Source organism: Muntiacus reevesi, chromosome 3 (assembly GCF_963930625.1).
Source record: "Muntiacus reevesi chromosome 3, mMunRee1.1, whole genome shotgun sequence".
NCBI lineage: Eukaryota > Metazoa > Chordata > Mammalia > Artiodactyla > Cervidae > Muntiacus > Muntiacus reevesi.
This window is the reverse complement of record NC_089251.1, coordinates 100,841,105-100,865,153: the sequence shown is the minus strand read 5'-3', so window position 1 is coordinate 100,865,153 and position 24,049 is coordinate 100,841,105. Positions and strand designations below refer to the sequence as shown.

Genomic DNA, 24,049 nt, shown 5'->3' with positions numbered 1-24,049 from the left:
ACGCACACACACATTTTTAAAATGAGCATTTAAGGACGGATTTCTAGGTGGTCAAAGAGTGATAAGATCATTAGGTAAGTCTGGAGATTATGAAATAGCTTGGCAGTTTTCATCTTTTACGATAATCTTTAGCTTTGTATAGGATATAGGATTTACTATAGGTTGAATCTCTATTTGAATTCACTTTTGCTTCAAAGCTTCTATCTAGTAGGTTTGTTGATTTCTGTCTTCCCTTTTCTTTTCATAAAACTTATTAGCAGACGTAGTTTATCTTAAAATAGTTATCATTAGTCTAATTTTATCTTATTTTTCCTCATTCCCATATGTATGTGTTGAGCTGATAAGGTGGGACAGTTATGTAGGTGACACTATTATTTAGATATTAATTAATAGGTTATTATTTAGATACCATTTTCTTAAGTAAGCATTTTGTTTTGATTTTAGGCATTGTGGTGTGACTTCATTATATCACAGGATAAGTCTGATAAGGACTACAGTAAGTTTCTTTTTGAAATTTTATTTGATCTTATGATTCCAAATGTTTATCTCATTTTTTTTTTGTTCCGTCAAAATAAGTAGCCACTAACAATAGTGGCTTAGCTTGAGCATTTTTATGTTGTTCTTTAAAGAATTTGTGCTATTGGGAATTGTAACTTGTATTTGGGAATCTTTTTTGAAAAAACATGCATATGTCTTGTACTCCCTTTTCAGGTAGTGATGAAGTGGAAAAATGTATATGTATATTGCAAAGCTCATGTATCAACATGCACAGCATAGAAGGAAAGGATTACATAGCTTCTTTACCTTTTCAGGTAAGTCTGAGTGTTTCAGTCTTTTTGTGTTTCATTGGAGATTATTCTTGAATTAATTGATTTCAGAGGTACTGCTCCTCTCATATTGTGTAATTCAAATGTTATTTTTACTGAAACAAAATAGCTAAAGTTTAGCAGCTGTAATGGCTTGCCATTTCCATCCTTTGCCTAAAAAGTAAATTATCTAGTGAAGTGAATTATGATCTCTTTTCTGGGAATTTTTTTTTTTTTCAGTTTAAGTGACATATGTAAGAAATCACTTTGGTTATACTCAACCACTTGAGCAATGTTAGTTTTTTTCCTGTTTCTCATCGTCTTTTTTCATGCCCTAATGCAGTCGTTAACACTTTATTTTTTTTAATTTTTATTTTTTTACCTTATGTACAAGTCTCTGTTTATTCATAATTAGATATAGGTTATTTTTATAGTTTTATTTTTGTGTACAGATTTGCTTAACAATCACTCAATTTCTAGGCCAGGTTCTGGTAACTGAAGAGCCTTTATAAGTAGTTTATATTGTCTTGACCCAAGGTATGCAGCAAACCCAGTCTGGAACAAAATGGGAAATAACATCTTTCTAAAGACAGGCTTAGAAATCCTAATCCAGTAGTTTAAGATGTTTCCTTTCTCTGGTAGCAGGGCTGAATTATATCTAGCTGCTAGGCCACCATTCACAGGGATAGCCAAAAAAACAGGGTACAGGCCACGGAAAACAAGACCAACCAATCCACCTCCCGTTATGGTGCAGGTTTCACAATGCAGATCACCTTATTCAAAGGTAAACTTACAAAACCTTTATAAGATACATTTGCTGTCAAAAATGGGATCGCTGCCATTCGTAAGCCAGCAGCTACATGAGCCTGTGACACATGTAAGATGCGTCTGAAAAGACTATTTGCTATTAGGCCACAGAGAGCAGCATTAAGTCCAATATATGTTGATCCATTTTCAGGCAGATTCCTTTCTGCTTCTGGGAGTTGGTTAATTTTTCTGGCTATGATATCAATTAAGTTCTCCTTGATGATAGTACCATCTGGTTCATGATTTTTCATCTTGAGCCTTACGCGCGCCTCCGTGCAGCCGCGGCCTCAGCGGGTCTCCCCCGGCCCCGCGAGGGCTCACGCCACGCTCTGCTCCAGTTGCCCATTTTGGGCGCCATGTGACCGACCCGAGGCGGATTGGGTTTCCGGGGCAGTCATTACACTTGAATCACATTGTCATTTTGGTACTGATATTAGCCACTGGTCGGAATATTAGATCAAACTTCTCTTCCTTATATTTGATTTTCTCTTAGATTTCCTTGTTAGAATTACAGATTGTAAGTCTGCAAAACTCTTATTAAATTGGAAGAAAAATCTAATGTTCTATATTGTTTTATAAAAACATGTTGTAAAGAATAGTTTCTTTTACTTCTGTTTTTCCTCACCCTTTTACCAAATAGGTTGCAAATGTCTGGCCCACCAAGTATGGATTGCTGTTCGAACGAAGCAACTCTTCATGTGAGGTTCCTCCAGGCCCACCCAGGTATGCAGGTCAGAATATGATTCCTTGGGCTTTTTCTGTCGATTCTTAGGTAAAATTGCTTACCCAAAAGTTTGGGATGATGATAATTTCCATGCTGTCAGTGCAGATAGATGCCTTTTTCTCTCATCTCATCATTGTATACTTATGAGTTCTATTGGTACTTCTCTGGCACTTAATTATCTACAGCTTTTTTCCCCCAGGTAGTAAAACTGAGCAAACTCTTGGCTTAAAGACAGTAAGACTCAGTTCTTAGCTCTGCCATTTTTTTTCCATCATGTTACTTTGAGCAAATCATTAGCTTTGGCATTAGTTTCCTTACCTGTTAAAGGAACAATACTCAAAAACCAAACAAACCAAACAAACAAATAAAAAGGAAGAATACTGTCTCTACTTGTTAGGTTTTATGCAGAGTTTTAATGAGCTAATGTATATAATCTTTGACATAGAGCTTCATAGTCTTAGGTGTGTAATAAGTGGTAATGTGGTAATTAGCTTGTCTCCCTAATGAGCGGTCAGCTTGCAGAAGGGCAGGAACATACAGTATCTGTCAGCATGGTGCAAGGAGTAGATACTAAGTTTGAAGAAGATTGCTTACAGATTTTGATCTCTTTCTGTGTTCAGATAGAAGGTCTGTTTTTTTCCTTTTTTTTCAGTCACTCTTTAAAAAGCAGCCATTTAATTTACCTGAAGCATTTATTCTTCTTCCTTTTTTAAAGTACACTCCTTAATGAATAGGTCTAGGGGACTACATTTCTTTCCTAGCTGTCAGAGACACAGCGCCACTAAGAACAGTGTATTTAAACAGTGGCTGGCCTCCGCCGCTCTCTCGGTTGGTCCTGTGAAGTGGTGACTCTGCTCTGGGCCCTCCCTGGGCGGCACTGAGTGTGTGCGGTGTGTGTGTGCAGACTCACTCTGCATGAGGGAGACCCCCAGCAGCGTGTCAGAGCTGAGGGGCCGTGCTCGGGTCAGTGACCGGTGCTCCTCTGTCCCCACTAGGGAGCCCTTACCCACTCTGTTCAGCATGCTGCACCCGCTGGACGAAATCACGCCCCTTGTCTGCAAGTCTGCAAGTAAGTGTGTTTTTATCAATTCTTTTACGTAGACTCTTATTAGAGTTTGGGAGTGGGGAGGAAATAAAGGAGGTTATGAAAATTTGGTTTGTTTTATAAAGATAAAATAATTTAAGCATTAAAAGATAACTTTAATTATGGAAATAATTCACATGAATTAGTTCATTGACTGTCCTGGTATTAACTTTAAGCAACTTTTCTTTTAGTGAAAATAGAGCTGGGAACACTGACAGATTCTCTAACTTACCTGTGGATGACTCTGTACTCTGTTTCTCAGTAATTAATAATAGATGAACAGCACTTAGATAAACTAAAACTGCTTCTTTTTTCTGGAAACAAGAAATGGAGGGCCTTAGACCTTTATGGTGTAAATTTTAATATTTACTTACCTGCTCATAATATCATAATTTTCTGGGACTCAATTTTTTAATATTTTCTAGAGGTACTTCTAGATGCTTATTTTAAAATTTTACATGCGACCAAACATGAGTTAATATCAATAATGAAACTTGAAGGCTAAAAAAAAAACCTACGTTCTTTAACCAGTTTTACTAAGGATATAGTCCCAAGTATGTATTCTGAAGTACCACTGAGATTTTTATCTTCTCTATCAGGGCTTGCCAAACTACAGACAAATCCAACTTATTTTCCTAAGCCTTCCGAGCTAAGAGTGGTTTCAACCTTTTTAAAAGGTTGTAGGAGAAAAATGAAACAAATTACGCGACAGAGTCAGTTTGTGGTCTGCAATGCCTGAACTATTTACTCTTTGGCTTTATACAGAAAAAGTTTGTTGATAATTCTATATAATACTGCTAACAGCTACAAACAACCTAAGCACACATGTCAGAGCATATGGTTGAATGGTATGCAGCCATTATTAATCGTGTTTTTGAATAATATTTAATAATCTCAGGAATTGCTTATTCGTGTTAAGTAAGGTACAAAACTAAATGCAATATGATTCTCATTTTGTAAAAACAAAAAATGTGTCTGTATAGGAAAACAAAGCTAGGAGGAATGCTCCTAAATATTTTAGTAATAGTTATTTTGAGTGGAATTATGAGTGATTTTTCTTTCTTTGTAATGTACTTTTTAATTTTATAACCCAATTCTTTAAAAATTTTTAAATATTTTAGCTGAGAGGAAAACATTTTGGAAACTGTCAAATAAGGATATATAAACTTGCTTTGCTACTTAGATGTAAAAGCTGAACTCACTAGGAAAAAACTTATTTTTGCATGTCTTCCCAGTAAAACAGAAACAGTAGTGCATTGTTTAGCACTGTTTGAATGGTTACCATAGAGGACAGACTTCATACAGAAGAAAAGAACCACTAAGGAAGTCAAATTTGGCAGAATAGTTGATTGAAATTTATGAATAAGTCAGTTATTGAAGGAATCATGGACCTTTTACCTGTGGTTGATGAGTTTAATGGCTTAAATTCATTAACATTTAAGTACATGTGTGTGATATAAAAGCTCATAACATTGTCATCTTTAATATGTTTGAAGAAATTGATGCCCAAAGTAAATGTATTAAAAATGGAGAGTTAATTATGTCATATTAATATATTAATGGATTTTATGCCTTAATTACCTTGATTTTTCTGTGTCTTTAGGAATTGCAAGAAGTCACTTCATAAACAACAGTCTTGTGAAGCCTATTGTCCTATACTTGATCATTTCTGTTTTATCTTTAAGGTCTTTTTGGTTCATCACGGGTGCAGTATGTTGTAGATCATGCAATGAAAATTGTCTTTCTCCACACCGATCCCTCCATTGTCATGACCTATGACACTGTTCAAGGTCTGCATTCTGTGTGGGCTCTCCGGAGAGTCAAAACAGAGGTAAGGGTGAAGGCAAGTCACTTCTTAACAGGAAAAGATAGTTAATACTGAAAACTTGCTTTTTTTTTTTTTGCTGCTCATTAAAAATTATTTTAAAAATTTGTTTATTTTTAATTGGAGGATAATTGCTTTACAGCATTCTCTTGGTCTCTGCCATGCATCAGTATGAATCAGTCATAGGTGTATATGTGTCCCCTCCCTCTTGACCCTCCCTCCCCCCTCCCGCCCCATCCCACCCCGCCAGGTCGTCACAGAGCCCCAGTCTGAGCTCCTGAGTCAGACAGCAAACTGCCACTGTCTGGCTGTCTGACATATGGCCGTGTGTGTGCTTCCATGCTGCTCTCTCCATTCATCCACCCTCTGCTTCCACCATCCCGTGTCCACAAGTCTGTTCTCTATGCCTGCACCTCCATTGCTGCCCTGCACATAGACTCACCAGCACCATACCACCTTTCTAGACTCCATATATATGTGTTAATATATAATATTTGTATGTTTTTAGAAGACTCACTTGTGAAATAGAGTATCTTAGGAAAAAAGATGTTATGTCTTTAATAACTGGCAGCTACCCTGCAAGGAAATTGCCCTTCTAATCTAATTATTATCTCCCCGTCCCCCTTCATTTTGACTTAAGGAAGGGAATGTTGTTTTAAAGTTTTCTGAACAGGGGGGCACCCCCCAGAACGTGGCTACTAGCAGCTCGCTCACGGCACACCTCAGAAGCCTCTCCAAGGGCGACTCCCCCGTGACTTCCCCCTTCCAGAACTACTCCTCCATCCACAGCCAGAGCCGCTCCGCCTCCTCGCCCAGCCTGCACTCCCGTTCACCTTCCATTTCCAACATGGCAGCTCTCAGGTGGGACTTCAGTGTGGACGTGTTTCCTTGTTTTAAAAGATACCTTCTTTTTTAAACTTTCTGTTGTGATTGGAAGGATTTAAAATTTTTCCTGACAGCTCCTGAGAACCTTTTAGAAAAAAAAGCAGTATGCCCACTGAGCTATTTTTACCAAGATTCCAGGCCTACTGTGTTGCCTTGCCACTGAGTCATATTTAGAAGCTGCCAATTCTTGTTGTTAAGAGTGCCGCATTCTTAACACTGCTTGGCAGCAGTTTGGTGAATATTAATTCCTGAGATATTTTGGTACTGTTTTCTTTTGTCTTAGTTTGCTTTAGCTTTTGTTTTTATTAGTATCTGCATAATCTGGGTTTTGTTCATATGTGTATGTCTGAGTACCTAAGAACATAGTTTAGACTTTTTTGAATAAGTGATTCCTTTTCTGAGGCAGAAGATGAACTGATGTTCAGTTAAAAAAAGTATCATTCCAGTGGGAGTTCTCAATCTTTAGAGTATAATAGAGTGTGTTAACAAACCATTGAAGTAGCTGCTCTTTTTCAGTTGTATTCTGACTGGGCTTCTGCCTTGAGTGTCCTCTTGAACACAGGGTTTGGAAGCTCTGTTGGACAGTGTGTGGTGTCGGCCCGCGTCGTTAACTGTGGCGCCCTCTTCTCTGTTTGTTTTGCAGCCGTGCTCATTCTCCTGCCTTGGGAGTGTACTCTTTTTCAGGGGTGCAGAGATTCAGCCTTTCAAGCCACAGTCAGTCTCCAAAGAGACACAGCTTTTCTCATTCTCCAAGTAGTAATTCTAATGGCTCCTTTCTTGCACCAGAAACAGAGCCCATTGTTCCGGAACTTTGTATCGACCACTTATGGACAGAAACAGTTCCTCGCCTGAGGTTTGGAGTATATATTTTCATATTGAAAGAAAAATGATGCTAAAAGTTTTAGAAAACACTTGATATTCTGTGTAAAGCTTCTTGCTATAAGCAGTTACAAATACTTACAAAAATGCATAGAAAAATATATTAAAGGCTACCTAAGTTTCAGTAGAGAATATTAGTAATATTAATATGATCATAAAAATATACTTTTGTCATTTCCTATTTCTTCCTAACTTTTAGTAGTAATATCTCCCATTTGAAGTGTTTGCTGATTTAGGGCAAAACAGTTAATTTGTGTAGTTTAGGCAACTTGGGGTTTCATAGCATTTTTCTTAAGTTTTGTCTTTGTTAGTTGAGTATCAGCTGTTCTTCTGTGAAACACCACTTAGACCTCTGTTCTACATGACCTTCCTTCCTTTATGTTCTCTTTAATCATTCATTCAGTCAGTGCTAGGTCACTGTTGCTGTCCTCAAAAAGAGACAGCTGGAGGCTGGTGGCACTGCAGATCTTCAGACAGGGCTTTGAAAAGACAGCTGGATATTTTCTGGGTGAGGAAGTGGACAGGGCACAGTAGTTAGAGGGGATCAGGAGAAAAGTTAGGAAGTGTGAATGTGTGGTATGTTCCAGGAATTAAAAATACTGTCAGTTTGTTTATGTAGGAGAAGGGGAAGGGGCTGAGAAGGAGGAGGTGGAGAGAGAGAGCCGTTTGGGCTGTTCTGTCTCGTGAAAACTGTAAGGAGGTGCTTTATGTGTGGGTCATAAGTACAGGGGGAAGAGCAGTCACTTAACAGTGGTGACTGAGGCAAGACAGGTGGATTCGAATTTATGGAGTGTGTAGAGGTTGGGTTCCTGGAGGGCCTGTGGGTGAACAGGGGTTCTAGTAACCCTCTGGGATCAAAGATAGTAATCACAGGTACATGTGGTGTCTAGGCCTTTGCTTTAGGAGAGGGTTTAACATTCATTGGATTGCCAGTCTGTGATCTCTGAATAGTTACAGCCAGGCTGTGTAGAATCAGAAAGGGCTAGGGACTAAAGTCCCGGGACCTTAACGTTTGGGGATGAGGTTGGTGAAAAGAGAGCAAGTTGCTGCAGGCAAGACAGAGCAAGGGAGGTCAGGCGGGGGAAGCAGCAGGACAAGTCATGGAACAGGAGAAAGGAGACTTTTGAGATGAAGGTGTCATTTTCGTCACCAGTAGAGTGTGGCAGTGAGAGGTGGGCTCAGAGAGGCAGTCCCTGCTGGCAGTGAGTTCCCTGGTGACCTCGTCCAGAGCGCCTTGGGTGGGGTAGGGTGTAGTGGAATGGGGTGGACAAAGTCAGCGGGGACTGAAGGGGTGAACACGGATACACAGACTGTCCACGGAGTTCTTTGAATGGGAATGAGGATCCAAAACTAGCTAGAGGGCATCTCAGGGTCCGGGGAGAGTTTCGTTTTTCCTGAACTATGTTAGAGAAATCATCTTCCTCTTTGCCCCTAAATACCTCTGTGTTTCTCTAGAAAGAAAGGACACTTTTTACCTAACCGTTCTACCGTTTTTACAGTTAGCTAAGCGACCAGTAAGTCCTCACATAATCTGATGTTTTAGTACATCTTTGTATTTAAAGACTCATTTTAACGTGAGAGAGTAGGCTGCAAAGATTACACACCCAGAGCAGGAGAGCGTTGAAAATATGGGGAAGAGGAAGTGATTGATGGAACAAGAAACCAGATGGGAGCTCAGGAGGAGAGATTGGCCCTGGGGAGAAAGAAGGTGATGACTGTCAGATAGGCTGCACTGGGGCTCCAGTGAGATGGAGGCCATTCCCGTGCTCTTAGGCCAGCAGGTCAGTGATACTTGGAGGAAAGTGAAGATGTGAGTACAGGGTTGAAGTAGGTTCTATTTTTGTTCCTTATATATAACATAACAGTTCCCTGTATTTAAAAATCATTTGTCTTGGGACTTCCCTGGTGATCCAGTGGTTAAGACTGCATGCTGCCAATGTGGGGTGGGGGTTGGGGTCACAGGTTCGATCCCTGGTCAGGGAACTAAGATCCTATGTGCTGCGTTGTATGGCCCCAAATTTTAAAAAATAAGTAAATGGAAAGAAAATACTGTCACTAAAAGAAAATAAAAGTTGTTTCTCCTTAAATACCTTATTGTTAAGTTGGATATATTGCAGATGCTTAATTTACAGTTCCAGTCCTCTGCACCACTCTGCAAAGAAACTTTTGAGAATAGAGAATTTTGGGGTATGGTTTAAAAAAAGAGAGGTGAAGTGGAACCTAATCTTAGAGAATAAGGATAGATTGGATAGGTCATGTTATAAAAAGTCTGACACCTTAGACCTTGTAAGAGATAGGAATTCAGGTTTGCATTACTTTGGCAGTAGACAACTAGCATAGTGTAGAATTAAAAAGTTTGTAGGTAATGATTACATTTACTGTAATTTTCCCCCAAAAAACTATGCAGTGGACTCAGAATCAGAGCTGAGAGGAATTTTAGAGATGATGTTCAGTTCTTAGAAGTGCTTTTGTGTCTTCAAGGTTATTGCTTGGCCCAATTAGTATTTCTTGTATTTTCAAAGACTTATTAATATCTGAGGTAGATTTTTAAGCCAGTGCCACCATTTTCTTTATTAATATATCTATTACAGGAAGAAAAATTCAGAGGCCTCTAAAGTCTTTATTACATCTGACCTATGTGGGCAGAAGTTCTTGTGCTATTTAGTAGAGTCTGAGCTCCAGTTACGGTAAGTGTGTTTATCTTTCTCGTTTAATCAGTGTAAATAAATCTGTGTTTAGGGCTTAGTCGCTTGGTTGTGTCTGACTCTCTGTGACCCTCTGGACTGTTGCCTGCCAGGCTACTCTGTCCATGGAATTCTCCAGTTAAGAATACTGGAGTAATAAAAAAAAAAAAGAATACTGGAGTGGGTTGCCATTTCCTTCTCCAGGGGATCTTCCTGACCCAGGGATTGAACCTGTGCTTCTGTCCTAGAGCTGGTCTTTCTTTTCTTTTTTCTCTTTCTCTTTTTTTGGTGGGGCATAATAACTTTATTGAAATAATTTATATACCATAAAATTAACATGTTTTAAGTGTATAATTAAGTGATTTTTAGTAAATTTACAATTGTGCAACATCACCACAATCCAGTTTTAAAATGTCCTCTATCACTTTTGAAAGATCTTTTGTGCTTGACTTCAGTCAGTCTGTGTTCCCATTCCCAACCTCAGACCACCAGAATATAGACTTTCTGCCCCTGCAAATTTGCCTTTTCTGGATATTTTATATAAACAGAATCATACAATAGATAGTTTTTTGTGTCTACTACCTTCTTTCACTTGGCGTGTTTTTTAGGACCCACCACGTTGTAACATGTATAAGCATTTTATTCCTCTTACTGTGTAGTATTATATAAACGTACCGCATTTTGTTCATTGGTTGATGGACATTTGGTTTGTTTCTACTCTTGACCATTGTGAGTTATAGCACTGTGATCATTGGAGCCAAAGTCTTTGTGTGGACATACGTGATTCATGTACATAGATAGGTAGATAACTAGGAGTGGATCAAATGATAAATTCATTGTCAGCTTTTTTTTTTTGTCTTCTGAGACATTTTATTTATATGTATTACATCCCTGGAAAAAGAATTCAAGGATTTTCCCTCCTGTGTGTTTTCGTCACTACCTCATGGTCCATGATGCCAGCTGATGTCAGTACAGTGAAACCAAACTGACGGGGATGGGAGCAGGTTATTCTGCCATTTTTCTAGATCTTTGAGTTGCACATCAAATCTGGGGCCGATCACTCCACACTTATTTAGCCTGCCTGTGAGGTTCACAGCAGTTTGCCCAGCCCTGTGATCATCAGTGATACCGAATTCGCCAATGTAACCATGCTTCGTCACCACAGTTAGAAACCTGACAATGACCTTGGCGCACGGCCTCATAAGGACCTGGCGTTCGCCTCTCTGTTCAGCACTGTTGATACTCTTGAGAACTTCAGCCAGGACATTCATGTGGACCTTTCTGGCGGCACGGAAAGATTCTGGAAAGAGGACTTGTTGTCAGCTTTTAAAGAAATTGCTAAATTTGTTTTCCAACTAAACTGCACCATTTTACATTCCGCCCAGCAATTTTTGAGTGTTCCAATTTTTCATCCTTGACAACATTTGATATTGTTATTTTCTTTGATTGTAGCCATTCTGGTGTGTTTGAAGTGGTTTTAATTTGCATTTCCCTGATGACTTATGATGTCGAGCATCTTCTCAAGTGCTTATTAGCCATTTGTTTATCTTCTTAGGTGAAATGTGTATTCATATATTTGCCAATGTATTGACCCTTTAATTTTGAAATTGTTACAGATCATAGGAAGTTGTAATGTAGTACTTGTTTCCCCAAAGGTAACATCTTACATAACTACAGTGCATTACCAAAGCAAGGAAATTGACATCAGTACAGTCCACAGACCTTGTTCAAACCATCAGGTTTACATGTACTCATTTGCATGCGTGTGTGTGATTCAATGAAGTTTTCTCACATGTAGACGTGTGTAGACACCACAATTGAAATTCTGAACTTCCTTATCACCTCGCAGATCTCCCTCATGCTAGCTACCCTTTAGAGTCACATACACCACACCCTGGACTTGCCAGGTGGCTCACTGGTAAAGAATCCGCTTGCCTCAGGAGATGCAAGAGACAGAGGTTCGATCCCTGGGTCGGAAAGATCCCCTAAGGGAGGAAATCGTAGCTCACTCCAGTATTCTTGCCTGGAAAATCCCGTGGACAGAGGAGCCTGGCAGGCTACAGTCCATGGGGTCGCAAAGAGTTGGAACGACTGAGCGACTAAGCATGCACATCACACCCACATCCCACTGTCCCCAGTCCCTGGCAGCCACTAATCTGTTCTGTCTCTGTACTTTTGTCATTTGAAGATCTTATATAAATAGTAAGTAACTTATATAAATAGTGAGTAACCCAATAGTAAGTAACCTTCTGAAATGGGCAATTAACAGTCAGCCCAATACCCTTGAGTTAAGTATAAGTACAGGTTTGTTGCATGTATCAATACGTGTTTTTTAATTTGAATGTTTAGATGTGTAAAGTTTCAGGAGAGTAATGATAAAACGCAGCTCATCTTCGGCTCTGTCACCAACATCCAGGCAAAGGATGCGGCGCCAGTGGAGGTAAATGCAGGCACATTTCTTGAGAGGTTGAAAGTCTTTGTACTTTAATAATTTGCACAATTGGAAAAAAAATTTTTTTGCTTTTTTTTTTTTCCCCAAGAAGATAGACACTATGCTGGTCCTGGAAAGCAGTGGAAACCTGGTGCTGTATACAGGAGTGGTGCGGGTAGGTAACACAGCACCCCATGCTGTTAGTAGGACTGCTGCTTTAATTGCTATTTTTTAGTGTTAGTTTGATATTAAAATTTGTTACCTCATGACTGTGGAATTTGGCAGATTTCTGTAAGAGTTGAAAATGAACCCTTTGGTTTACGTTGAACCTAACTTGGGAGTACTTCCCTGGTGGTGATAAAGAACCAGCCTGCTAGTGCAGGAGATGCAGCTTTGATCTCGATCTTTGATTGCGAAGATCCCTGGGGAAGGAAATGGCAACCCGCTCCAGTATTCTTGCCTGGAAAATCCCATGAACAGAGGAACCTGGTGGGCTTTAGTCCATGAGGTTGCAAAGGAGTTGGACATGAATTAGTGATTAAACAATAGCAACTTGGAGGTCTAGGTCTCATTGGTCATTAGATGGATTACATTATGAACACAGTGCAGTTGGGGAAACTTCAGTGAATGTAAATAAATTATTTTTTAATAAAAGGAGAAAAGGTTAACTCAAGTTTTATAAAGAATGTAGTTTTAAAATTAATGTATGGTCAGGTTTGTTAACCCTCAAAGTTTTAGGAAAGTTGAATTACGTTAGATGTATACCATGTAGTATGTTGGCTGTCTCTTTTTAAGCAGTTGTGAAATTTTTATACAGAACAATGTAAATTTTACATGTGTAAATTATGGAATTTAAATATACACAATTTGAAGAATAATGAAGTGAACATTCATATACCCAGGTTAGGAAGTAGGATGTCGCCCATAGTTTTACAGTCTCCTGGTGGTCTTTCCCCTGTCATCCTCATCCCCTGGAGGTAGACAGTGTCTTTTCTTGTGATAAATGAGTCCCTGGCTTTTGTTCCTAGTTTTTGGAATTATATCACTAAAGAATAAATTGTTTCTTTGTATCTGAATTTTCATATAAATGAAACATACCATATACTCTTCTGACTTGACTATTTTGCTCAATATTACATTATTGAATCTTTTTAGATATATTTTTGTAGACACAAAGCTGTTGCTGACTTGCTGTTACACAGTTTTCTGTTGTATGATTACACCAGCGCTTTATCAGCCTCGAGGATTGTGTTTTATTGTTTCTTCTAATAAACAATGCTTAAGAGGGTTTTTAAAAAACATATATCTCCTATTCTTTAGAAAATATGCATATTCATTCAACTTAGCCTGTGGTACCATATTGTTTTCCAAAGTGTAGGTTGTATCAAGGTTGCAAGGTTGTACTCCTTGCCTCCAGCAGTGTATGGGAATTCTCAAAGCTTCTTTAGTGTTAGTGCTAAGTCGCATCAGTCATGTCCGACTCTTTGCGATTCTATGGACCACAGCTTGCCAGGCTCCTTTGTACATGGGGTTCTCCAGACGAGTACTGGAGTGAGTTGCCATTTCCTTCTCCAGGGAATCTTCCCAACCCAAGGATCGAACCTGCATCTCTTTTTTTTTTTTTTTTCCCCTGGTAAAGTAATATCTCTGCTTTTTATTTATTTATTTATTTATTTTTATTTTTCAGTGGGTTTTGTCATAATTGATATGAATCAGCCATAGAGTTACACGTATTCCCCATCCCGGTCCCCCATCCCACCTCCCTCTCCACCCGATTCCTCTGGGTCTTCCTAGCCCACCAGGCCCGAGCACTTGACTCATGCATCCCACCTGGGCTGGTGGTCTGTTTCACCACAGATAATATACATGCTGTTCTTTCGAAACATCCTACCCTCACCTTCTCCCACAGAGTCCAAAAGTCTGTTCTATACTTCTGCGTCTCTTCTTCTGCCCTGCATATAGGGCCATCGTTACCATCTTTCTAAATTCCGTATATATGTGTTAGTATACTGTAATGTTCTTTATCTTTCTGGCTTACTTCACTCTGTATAATGGGCTCCAGTTTCATCCATCTCATTAGAACTGATTCAAATGAATTCTTTTTAATGGCTGAGTAATATTCCATGGTGTATATGTACCACAGCTTCTTTATCCATTCATCTGCTGATGGGCATCTGGGTTGCTTCCATGTCCTGGCTATTATAAACAGTGCCGCGATGAACATTGGGGTGCACGTGTCTCTTTCAGATCTGGTTTCCTCGGTGTGTATGCCCAGAAGTGGGATTGTTGGGTCATATGGTAGTTCTATTTCCAGTTTTTTAAGAAATCTCCACATTGTTTTCCGTAGTGGCTGTACTAGTTTGCATTCCCACCAACAGTGTAAGAGGGTTCCCTTTTCTCCACACCCTCTCCAGCATCTATTGCTTGTAGACTTTTGGATAGCAGCCATCCTGACTGGCGTGTAATGGTACCTCATTGTGGTTTTGATTTGCATTTCTCTGATAATGAGTGGTGTTGAGCATCTTTTCATGTGTTTGTTAGCCATCTGTATGTCTTCTTTGGAGAAATGTCTGTTTAGTTCTTTGGCCCATTTTTTGATTGGGTCATTTATTTTTCTGGAATTGAGCTTCAGGAGTTGTTTGTATATTTTTTGAGATTAATCCTTTGTCTGTTTCCTCATTTGCTATTATTTTCTCCCAATCTGAGGGCTGTCTTTTCACCTTACTTATAGTTTCCTTTGTTGTGCAAAAGCTTTTAATTTTCATTAGGTCCCATTTGTTTATTTTTGCTTTTATTTCCAATATTCTGGGAGGTGGGTCATAGAAGATCTTGCTGTGATTTATGTCAGAGAGTGTTTTGCCTATGTTCTCCTCTAGGAGTTTTATAGTTTCTGGTCTTACATTTAGATCTTTAATCCATTTTGAGTTTATTTTTGTGTATGGTGTTAGAAAGTGTTCTAGTTTCATTCTTTTACAAGTGGTTGACCAGTTTTCCCAGCACCACTTGTTAAAGAGATTGTCTTTTTTCCATTGTATATCCTTGCCTCCTTTGTCAAAGATAAGGTGTCCATGTGAACCTGCATCTCTTATGTCTCTTGCACTGGCAGGTGAGTTCTTTACCACTAGCTTCCCACCTGGGAAGCCCCAGTCTTCATTACATTATTGCTAATTCAAAGTACTGTTTTTTGCCCCCCCGAATCAGTGCCTCATTAGAGCCAGGTGAGAATGGAGGTCCAACCTCCCACCTGGCCTTTGCCCACAGGGTGTAGTATTTTTCCTCAGTGTTTGTCTGGGGTAGATTGGTTACTGTCTAAAAGTTTTCTAGCTTGTTAAGCTACTCCTTTGCTGATTGGGTCTTTTTTGGGGGGGATCTGCTCCCATGATGAAATTGTGGTGTGCTTCCACCCTAAGTCGAGGCCAGTTTGAGAACTAAGTGGTGTTATAGATCAGGGTTTAGTTCTCAGATGTTTTACTTTGTCACTGTCAGTCACACAGAGGCCTGCCCAGGATTTCATACACATATTTAGAAAGTCCTTTTCTCTATTCCCTTCCTCCCCGTCCCTCCCCTCACTCCCTACTGCCTAGTTATTACAGGTTGGGATGGATGAGCGCTCCACCCACAGTCTGTGGAAGAAGGGTGGGAAGCGGTAGGCCACCTTATTCTTACAGAGTGAGGATGAGAGCCAGGCTCCTGCCCCTCGACAGTTGCTGCACACTGCGGGGAGGTGTGAGGGGCTCATGCGTGGCGTGAGAGCAGGGCTTCCTCTACCGTCTGCAGCTGCAGAGCCTTTGGCGGGGAGGCCATGCTGCCTGGTTACTGCAGAGCTGGGAGTCAGGACAGGCAGAGTGGTGACGGGCCCGCCCCGCGTCTCCTTCCGCAGGTCTGGATGGGGCGGGCACCCAGGGCTGTGGCTTGTTCTGTGTGTTTGACCGAAGTGGGGCGGCTGTGGCGAACGTGGGTGTCCCTGCCTGACCCAGTTTTGGCATAAAGAGCAGGGTATTTGTGGCTCTCTCTCGTTCTGTGCCTGAGAGCATTTCTGGGTTGCAGGCCCCTCAAGAGTGCAAGGCCTGGTTACTTAGACAGGTAGACACACAAAACAGAAAGGTAGGGGTTCACGTTTCATCCTTGGTTCTCAGGTCCCAGCCTGTCAGCGTTCCTCACCTTCTACAGCCCTTTGCTAGTTGTATCATACATTTACGTAGATTCTGTTGTGGTGGTGGTAGTTAGTGGGAGTAATAGCATAGAATGTGCTTACTCCATATTTTTATGACCTGGAGGGTGGTTGCTGATTTTTTTTTTTTTTAAAAACCTCTACATATTGGTTCTGTCAGTTTTACTTTTTAATCCTAAGGATTTTATTTGGACAATTTAGGTAATTTTATAAGCTTTCAGGTAGTATATTCAGATAGTATATTTATGTACATATACATAAGTATGTATATTGTTAAAATTCCACTTTGGTTCTGAATATCCTTTTAGTCTTATCAAGAGTTTTCAGGGATTGGGAGGGAGTTCAAGACTGGGGGATGTTTCTATACTTATGGCTGATTCACATTGTATGGCAGAAACAACAGTGTAAAGCAGTTAGCCACCAGTTAAAAATAAATAAAGAGTTTTCAGACTGTGTGCATGTGAATTTGTGTTTTTTTTCTGAGAACCCTATGGATAGTTAAAACAAAGAGTGATTAGCATAGATTGTTGACTCATTCTTTTAAGGTCAATGAGGAATTCATGTAAAGTTTTTTTGAGGAAGAAGTGTTTGAGAGTTTATGATGAACTGTAAGCTAGAGAGCACAGTTTGGATTAGGTTGGATTTAATTCTTGAGTATCACTTTAGCTTAATTTTTGTTTGGCCCCAAGAAATAAATGACACTTTTTCTTTCTGCCAGGAAACTTAATAAGACTGATGCTTATACTCTCTGAAAGCTTAATGTGCCTGCTGCCTTTACCTCCAATAAGGTGGAAAAGTGTTGGTATACTTGAATTTTGTTTAATGTCTTGACTGTGTTAACATTCCCCCTGTTTCCTGCCTTCAGAAAGTTCTTAGTAATGAAAAGAAGGAATCAGACTAAGAATTTATGTCAAGATGTTTGTAGTTGGATGGTGGAATTTGATACATTATTAAAATTCTAATTCTCCCTGTTTTTTAGTTGTGTGTGGTGAGCATAAACTTTTAAATAGCAAAAGAAATACATGCTTATATGCCTTAATGTTTCATTCAAGAACATGATACATGAAAGCTAATATTTTTTCCCCACATTTTTAAATTCTTTCAGGTGGGTAAGGTTTTTATTCCTGGGCTGCCAGCTCCTTCCCTGACAATGTCCAACACGATGCCTCGGCCCAGCACCCCGCTTGACGGCGTTACTACTGCTAACCCTCTGAGTAAGCTGCTTGGATCCCTGGATGAGGTGAGAAGGAGAGTAGGAGTTGTCAAAAATTGATAGTGTTTTGGAGAAGTTGGGTCAAACATTAGCTCTTTTCATGGTTAACTTTTTTTCTGTTTTAAAAATGGTAAAATTGGAAGTTTAGCTAACGCTTGTAGAATATGAATATTTTAAAACAAATGATTCTGTAAATGCACAGTGACTTCCCTTGTGATGTGTGAGGTGCTTTTTGAGGATGCCTCAGTGAGGAGAGGGATGCATTCTTTTTCATCTAGGGATCTCACAATTTCCTTGTGTGAACCAGATGTACTGTCTGTTTTAAGGAATCATAATTTAATGCTCACTTCGGCAGCAATATACTAAAATTGAAATGATACAGAGAAGATTAGCATGGGCCCTGCTCAAGGATAACACACAAATTTGTGAAATGTCCCATGTTTTTAAAAGATACTAATGAGAACCTGCTGTGTAGCCCAGGGAACTCTATCTAATGCACTGTGCTGACATGGGTGGGAATGAAGTTAAAGGGAGGGGATGTATGTATGGCTGACTGACTTTGGTGTATAGTAGAAACTAACACAGCATTGTAAAGCAGCTATACACCAAAAACATTAACTAAAAGATAAGACTAAAAATTATAAATAAGGAAGACTGTGAAGACTTATGAATGGGAAACAGAAAATACTGTAGGAGATTCATGGATCAGAAGAGACGTTCTAAGGGTGGAACGTCTTTGAGAGACAGGTCTGACTTGGTTTGGACCTGGAGGACAAATAGAATATTTGTAGGTGGAAGCGGGTATTTGGGTAAAGAGGATTCCCATGGGCATGAGCGTGGAGGCAGGTCAGTGCAGGTCATAACAGGTCAGTCAGTTATATTGCTAACATAATTGTACCTCCACCTCTTGGCATGCAAGTTAAGACTCAACAAGTCTGTGGAATGAATGAATACTTTAAAAAATCCACGTAGTCTGTTGGGTGAGGCAGGGCAAGGAGTGGGATATTCTAGTGTTATCTGTGTTCTAGATACTGTTCTAAGCATTGTATATGTATTAACTCATTTACTCCCTTAAAACAACTTTATTAGGAAAATATTAATCCTTTTTTTTACAAATGTGTACACGGAGATACAGGGAGGTTACTTATCTAAAAACATACAGCTCATAAGTGGTAGAGCTAGGATTTATACCCTACCTGACATGCTCTTAAAGAAGAAAGAATGAAAAGGTTTTTCATTCTGAATGCAGTCACTAGGACATTGTAGATTTTTGAGGATGGAGTTAAGAATGTTAGGATTTGTGTTTCAGATGGGTTTATCTTGGGATTAAAGATAGACCAAGTGGTATTAACACCAAGTGGTGTTAAACTGTGGGGCCACTTACTTTTGATTCCTTTCTCTCTTGATCTTGGTCCCTCAAGTCCAGGTTATCTCCACAACTCTCCAGTGCCATCGATCAGATGTCTTGTTTTTACTGACTTTTGTTAGTAGCTCTTGGCGAGGACTTTGGTCTGCTACAGGGTACTTAGGCATACTTAGAATGGTGTAAAATCATTGTGTACAATTGTTAGACCATATGCAAAAAAGACATGTAATTTCTTCATCCTAATTTCTCAAAAATGCTTCATGTGTTTTATTTATGACACTTTACAGGTTCTGGTGTCCCCAGTTCCAGAACTAAGGGATTCTTCAAAGCTTCATGATTCTCTCTATAATGAGGATTGTACTTTCCAACAGCTTGGAACTTACATTCATTCCATAAGAGACCCTGTCCGTAACAGGGTGACTCTAGTAAGTGTGCACATTTATTTTTAAAAGGTAGGATAGCTTTCCAAGAATTATGGCTGTCATGTAAAGTTTGTCAGAATGCAGAGTTTTGTCTGAAAAGTGGAAACAAATAATTCATGTGATTTTTAAAAAATTGCTTGTAATACATCACTTTTTTGCCCTATTTTTCTTTAAAGTAGTTTTATCCAGCTTTTCTAAGGTTTTTATATTATTAAAAAGTGCACTGGAAACAAAGCTTGTTCATTCAGTTGAATTTTAATATAGACATAATTTTTGTTGTTGTTATTAAAAGTGAGACTTTTGGTGATGGTGACTGTTAGTGTCTATATGAAAATTAGGCACTTTGTTTAAAGATAAGAGTTTTTGTTAATGTTTTACAGACATTTATTGTGTCTGAAATTTCAAAGTATTCAGTTCTGTTTGAAAAAATACTGCTTGTTTTTCGTTTTTTTTATTGCATTTTTCTTTGATAGGCAAACAGTCTTGGTAAGCATCTGCTATTTTTTAGACATCAGAGATTTAGAATGAGCAGATTCTATTCACTTGCCCTTATTTGTTTCCATATTCTCCCTAGGAACTGAGTAATGGTTCCATGGTGAGGATCACTATTCCTGAAATTGCCACCTCTGAATTAGGTATGGTTGAAGATCAGACCTCACTTTCATGTGTTCTTAGTTTGATTTAAAAGATTTGGAGTAATTACTGATGTACACTAACAGTTGGGGCCTTAAACGTTTTGCTGTTTTTGGGGCATGGGATGGAATTTCTTCCTGTGCTGAGGAGCACCATGTGCAGCGCCAAGGCTGGGGCCCTGGGAGTGCGGGCTGGTTCCACTTCTGTGAGGTTTCTCAGGAGGAGGAAGCCATGCAGGGAGATTACAGTATCTGCACACGCCTCTTGCAAGAAAGTCTGAGAAACAAGCCCAAGCAACTGAAACAGTTTTTGGCACGTTTGATGGTTTTTAATCCAAAAATGATCTCTCAATTATTAAGAATAATTGAGAAATTAACATAATTGCCTTTGAGGAAAACTTAACATTTTAGCAAAAATCCACTCAGAAGTATTTTGATAAAATCAGAGTCTGCTTGAATTATTATTGAAACGCAATTTGGAAAGTACTGGGTGGAGAATATTTCTGAACGTAGAATACTAAAGAAAACCATGGAATCGAAAAGATTTGCCAACAAATATAAGTTAAGAAAAGAATGCCTGTGTGATATAAGAAAATTCAGGATGTCTATTAGTTTCAAAATCCAACTTCCAATGCAGAATGTTGGCAGATTTTGTGATCTCTGGAATTTGCTAAGTGGGTTGGAGTGCCTTTCTCATTTTAGGAAGTATTCTTCCTAAAGTGTGGTAGATGTGGTAGTATGGTAGTAGTGTGATAGATGATATTCTGAGTTGGTATGGAGACGCTTTGCTTTTCTAGGAGGTATTTAGCCAGTGATCTCAAGAAGTATAAGCCTAACCAAAATATATAAAAACAATGAATGGATTAGTTAAATTAAAACAAAGTGAAATCTCACTCTTGGCGGAGCAAATAGAAGTCACATAGTTCGTGCACAGAAGCTTTTGTACTTGGTAAAACTTTCCTCAGCATCTCAGTCGGTATCTGGTTTACACTGATTTTGGATTCAACCATGACAAACTTGGTTATCTGGTTTTCTGACATTGGTTTCATTTGATTCCAGCCTTGGTTGTGTGTGCACACACATAGCAAATTGATGAGAAAAAGCATACACTGCTGAGGATGGGCTGTGGTAACAGTAAATTTCGGAAGGGAAGGAAAAATTCCTCTAAAGAGATTATGTGGGGATACAAAAACATTGCAGGTTGGGGCTATTTCCTGCTAAAAGCAGACCTAGGCCTCTTCATAACGATAGCCCTTGCCACCCTCAGGGAGTCGCTGTTTGGCAGTAGCGCTGTAACTGGTTGTCATCCTAATGGTATTGAACCATTAAGAAAGATGTAGATTACATGGTATTGATGGATCTGTTCAGGACAGAGAGCATATAAAACACGGTAGAAACAGTGCTGTCAGAAATCATGAAAAGTTACAAAGCTTTGGTTAACCAGAATGTTTAACCCTTCAGAGCACATTTTAAAGCTAGGTGAGCCTTGTCATTTGAGGATGTTTGTATTGATTATTATGTATTTACTGAAGTATTGAAACAATATTTTATATGAATTTATTAAGTAGAAATTGTGTGTTTTTGTTAGAATGATCTTTAATTCATTGCCCAAACTAGGACATTTTTGAGAGCAAAATGGGAAGCTGTTAATAATTGTTAGGGCCATAGATATCAATCAGTTCTGTTTTACGTAACCTGGGCTGTGTGGTTATTCTATTTCTGACCCAAAATTAATGACAAAAAACCTGCTCTGAGACCTCTCACAAGCCCTGTTAAATTCAGAGTCAGATGACTGACTAGGTCAGGTTTGTGTCCCACCAGCTCTTTAATGGCAGTTCCTTTTTCATAGTGCTTGACCTTTATATAGCAGTGATTTCAAAACCTTAGTAAAAGGGGAAGAGAAATGCATGCCTAGGAAGCATACTAAAATTAATCTTTGCTTTTAATAGTACAAACTTGTTTGCAAGCGATTAAGTTCATTCTGCCGAAAGAAATAGCGGTTCAGATGCTCGTCAAGTGGTACAGTGTCCATAGTGCCCCGGGAGGGCCCAGCGATCACTCAGAGTGGAACTTGTTTGTGACCTGTCTAATGAACATGATGGGTTATAACACAGACCGCTTAGCGTGGACAAGAAATGTGAGTACATACGGTCATTTTCCTCCTGAGATACACTGTTTTCAGTGTAATGTTTGCATAATTGGTAATACAACATTCAGAGTATATAACACATGAGTGTACTGGTAGGCATACCTTATTCATCAAAATGGAATAATGCTAAGGCTTATTGTATCTTATGACATTGTAAGTCAAATATTACTTTAATGATAATGTTTTACTTGTAATTAGAATCATTATGTTTTTATAATGTAAATCACTTTGTTATTTCTCATTTCATCATTGTAACGTGGCTGCAAATTATGCTTAGATTAGTAGGAGTAGTCTTGATTTTATTGATGAAGAAACTGACTCACAAAGAGATCATAGACTAGAGATTTGCTCAAAACTGGGCCTATGGTGTATCTTCTGACTCTTGGCTTAATGTTCCTTTCTTGAGGCCCGGACTCTCTTTTTCCACATAATTGCTTGGTCTGTGAGGAAGGTTTAATTTTGAAGGGGATTTAAAGTACTTTAGCCTAAGTATCTAGTCTGTCACTGATACAAACTAAACTCATCCTCTCCCTCCCCAGAAACTTTCCTACAAGTCCTTCATAGGTTATTTACGAATCAGCAGGGTAGGGTCTTCAGTCTTGATGTTTTCGTTTTGCTTCTGGGGATCTTTCCGAGGACAGCCTTGCCTGGTTCACTCTGAAGAAATCACTCTAGGTCACACTTACCTTTCTCCAGGTAACTTAGCTGTACCTGTCAATACATTTGGGTTTCATACCAGCAAATCCATTTAAAAAAAAGTCATTGTTTTTCTTCATTATAAAAGTATACATGCTTACTGAGGAAAATTTGGAAAATGGAGAGATTAAAAAGAAAATAATACTAAGAGATAACCACTGTAAACATTTTCATTGTTGCTCCTCATAAACATCATATCAATGGAAATTTCCCATATTAAAAATTCTTCAACCTCCCTCCCCCCCGATTATCATTCTCATAATAGGCTACATATGGCTTTGTCATAATTGTGAAAAAGTAAAAGTATTAGTCGCTTGCTTGTGTCCAACTCTTTGTGACCCCATGGACTGTAACCCACCTGACTTCTCTGTCCATGGGATTCTCCAGGCAAGAATACTGGAGTGAGTTGCCATTCCCTTCTCCAGGGGATCTTCCCGACCCAGGGATCGAACCCAGGTCTCCCATATTGCAGGCAGATTATTTACTATCTGAGCTACCAGGGAAGCCCCAATAGCTAATAATTGAACATTGTTGAATCAGTTTTTTTTCTTATGAGTAATTTGAGTAACATTCTTCTATACACAAATCTTTAGATCTCTAGTCAGTTCTCAAGAATTGAATCTTAAAAGAGGAATTACTGGGTCAAATAGTGTTCAAAAAGGACTGTCTGTCCAATTAGCATTCTCATCAGTGTCATTTAAAAGTGCCTGCTTTGCCACCCAGATTATTCTCGGTGTGAACTCAGAATTTTTGCCAACTCAGAATTTTTGTTATTTCTGTATAGGTAAATGGGGATGGGTTTTCCAATTTTTTTTTTTTTTAACCTCTGATTCATGCCTGCCTTGCTCATATTGTCTTCACAACACTGGTTTCCAATGTTTGTCTTGACACACCAAGCATGTTCCTACCTCAGGGTCTTCACACTTGATCTTCCCTCTGAAGAAAATGCAGGCTTCCCAGATGGCTCAGTGGTAAAGAATTTTCCTGCCAATGCAGGAAGCACAGGTTTGTTCCTTGGATTGGGAAGATCCCCTGGAGAAGGAAATGGCAACCCACTCCAGTATTCTTGCCTGGGAAATTCCATGGACAGAGGAGCCTGGTGGGCTCCAGTCCATGGGGCTGCAAAGAGTCAGACACGAGTGAGCAACTGAACACACATGCAAGCACGCTGAAGAAAATGCCTTCATCAGGCAAGACAAGCCGAGGCCTTGGCCAGGTATCACCTCAGTGCCGCCTGCCGCATCTCTTCTATGTAGAATTGTACTTATCCCTTGT

At 39.3% G+C, this 24,049-nt stretch overlaps 1 protein-coding gene, 1 non-coding gene and 2 pseudogenes across 7 annotated transcripts in view; 2 read left to right on the top strand and 2 right to left on the bottom strand.

Moving 5' to 3' along the window:
• ANAPC1 (anaphase promoting complex subunit 1) overlaps nt 1-24,049 on the top strand; it is a 108,830-nt gene that overhangs the window by 6,195 nt on the left and 78,586 nt on the right. For 4 of the 6 annotated variants that reach the window (XM_065929838.1, XM_065929837.1, XM_065929841.1 and 1 more), the window contains exons 4-17: nt 445-496; nt 712-812; nt 2,254-2,336; nt 3,333-3,406; nt 5,107-5,252; nt 5,887-6,107; nt 6,775-6,984; nt 9,602-9,697; nt 12,044-12,134; nt 12,235-12,300; nt 17,402-17,536; nt 19,163-19,300; nt 19,872-19,932; nt 21,879-22,066. In XM_065929838.1, coding sequence (XP_065785910.1) covers nt 445-496; nt 712-812; nt 2,254-2,336; nt 3,333-3,406; nt 5,107-5,252; nt 5,887-6,107; nt 6,775-6,984; nt 9,602-9,697; nt 12,044-12,134; nt 12,235-12,300; nt 17,402-17,536; nt 19,163-19,300; nt 19,872-19,932; nt 21,879-22,066 — 1,662 coding nt within the window. The remainder of the gene's footprint in view (nt 1-444; nt 497-711; nt 813-2,253; nt 2,337-3,332; nt 3,407-5,106; nt 5,253-5,886; nt 6,108-6,774; nt 6,985-9,601; nt 9,698-12,043; nt 12,135-12,234; nt 12,301-17,401; nt 17,537-19,162; nt 19,301-19,871; nt 19,933-21,878; nt 22,067-24,049) is intronic. The other 2 variants (XM_065929840.1, XM_065929839.1) reach the window with 2 other exon arrangements.
• LOC136163043 (transmembrane protein 126A pseudogene) lies at nt 1,272-1,865 on the bottom strand (annotated as a pseudogene).
• Nucleotides 10,565-10,965, bottom strand: LOC136162807 (small ribosomal subunit protein uS8 pseudogene; annotated as a pseudogene).
• LOC136165667 (U6 spliceosomal RNA) lies at nt 17,850-17,954 on the top strand. Its single transcript, XR_010662671.1, has one exon. It is a non-coding gene; the product is annotated as a U6 spliceosomal RNA (small nuclear RNA).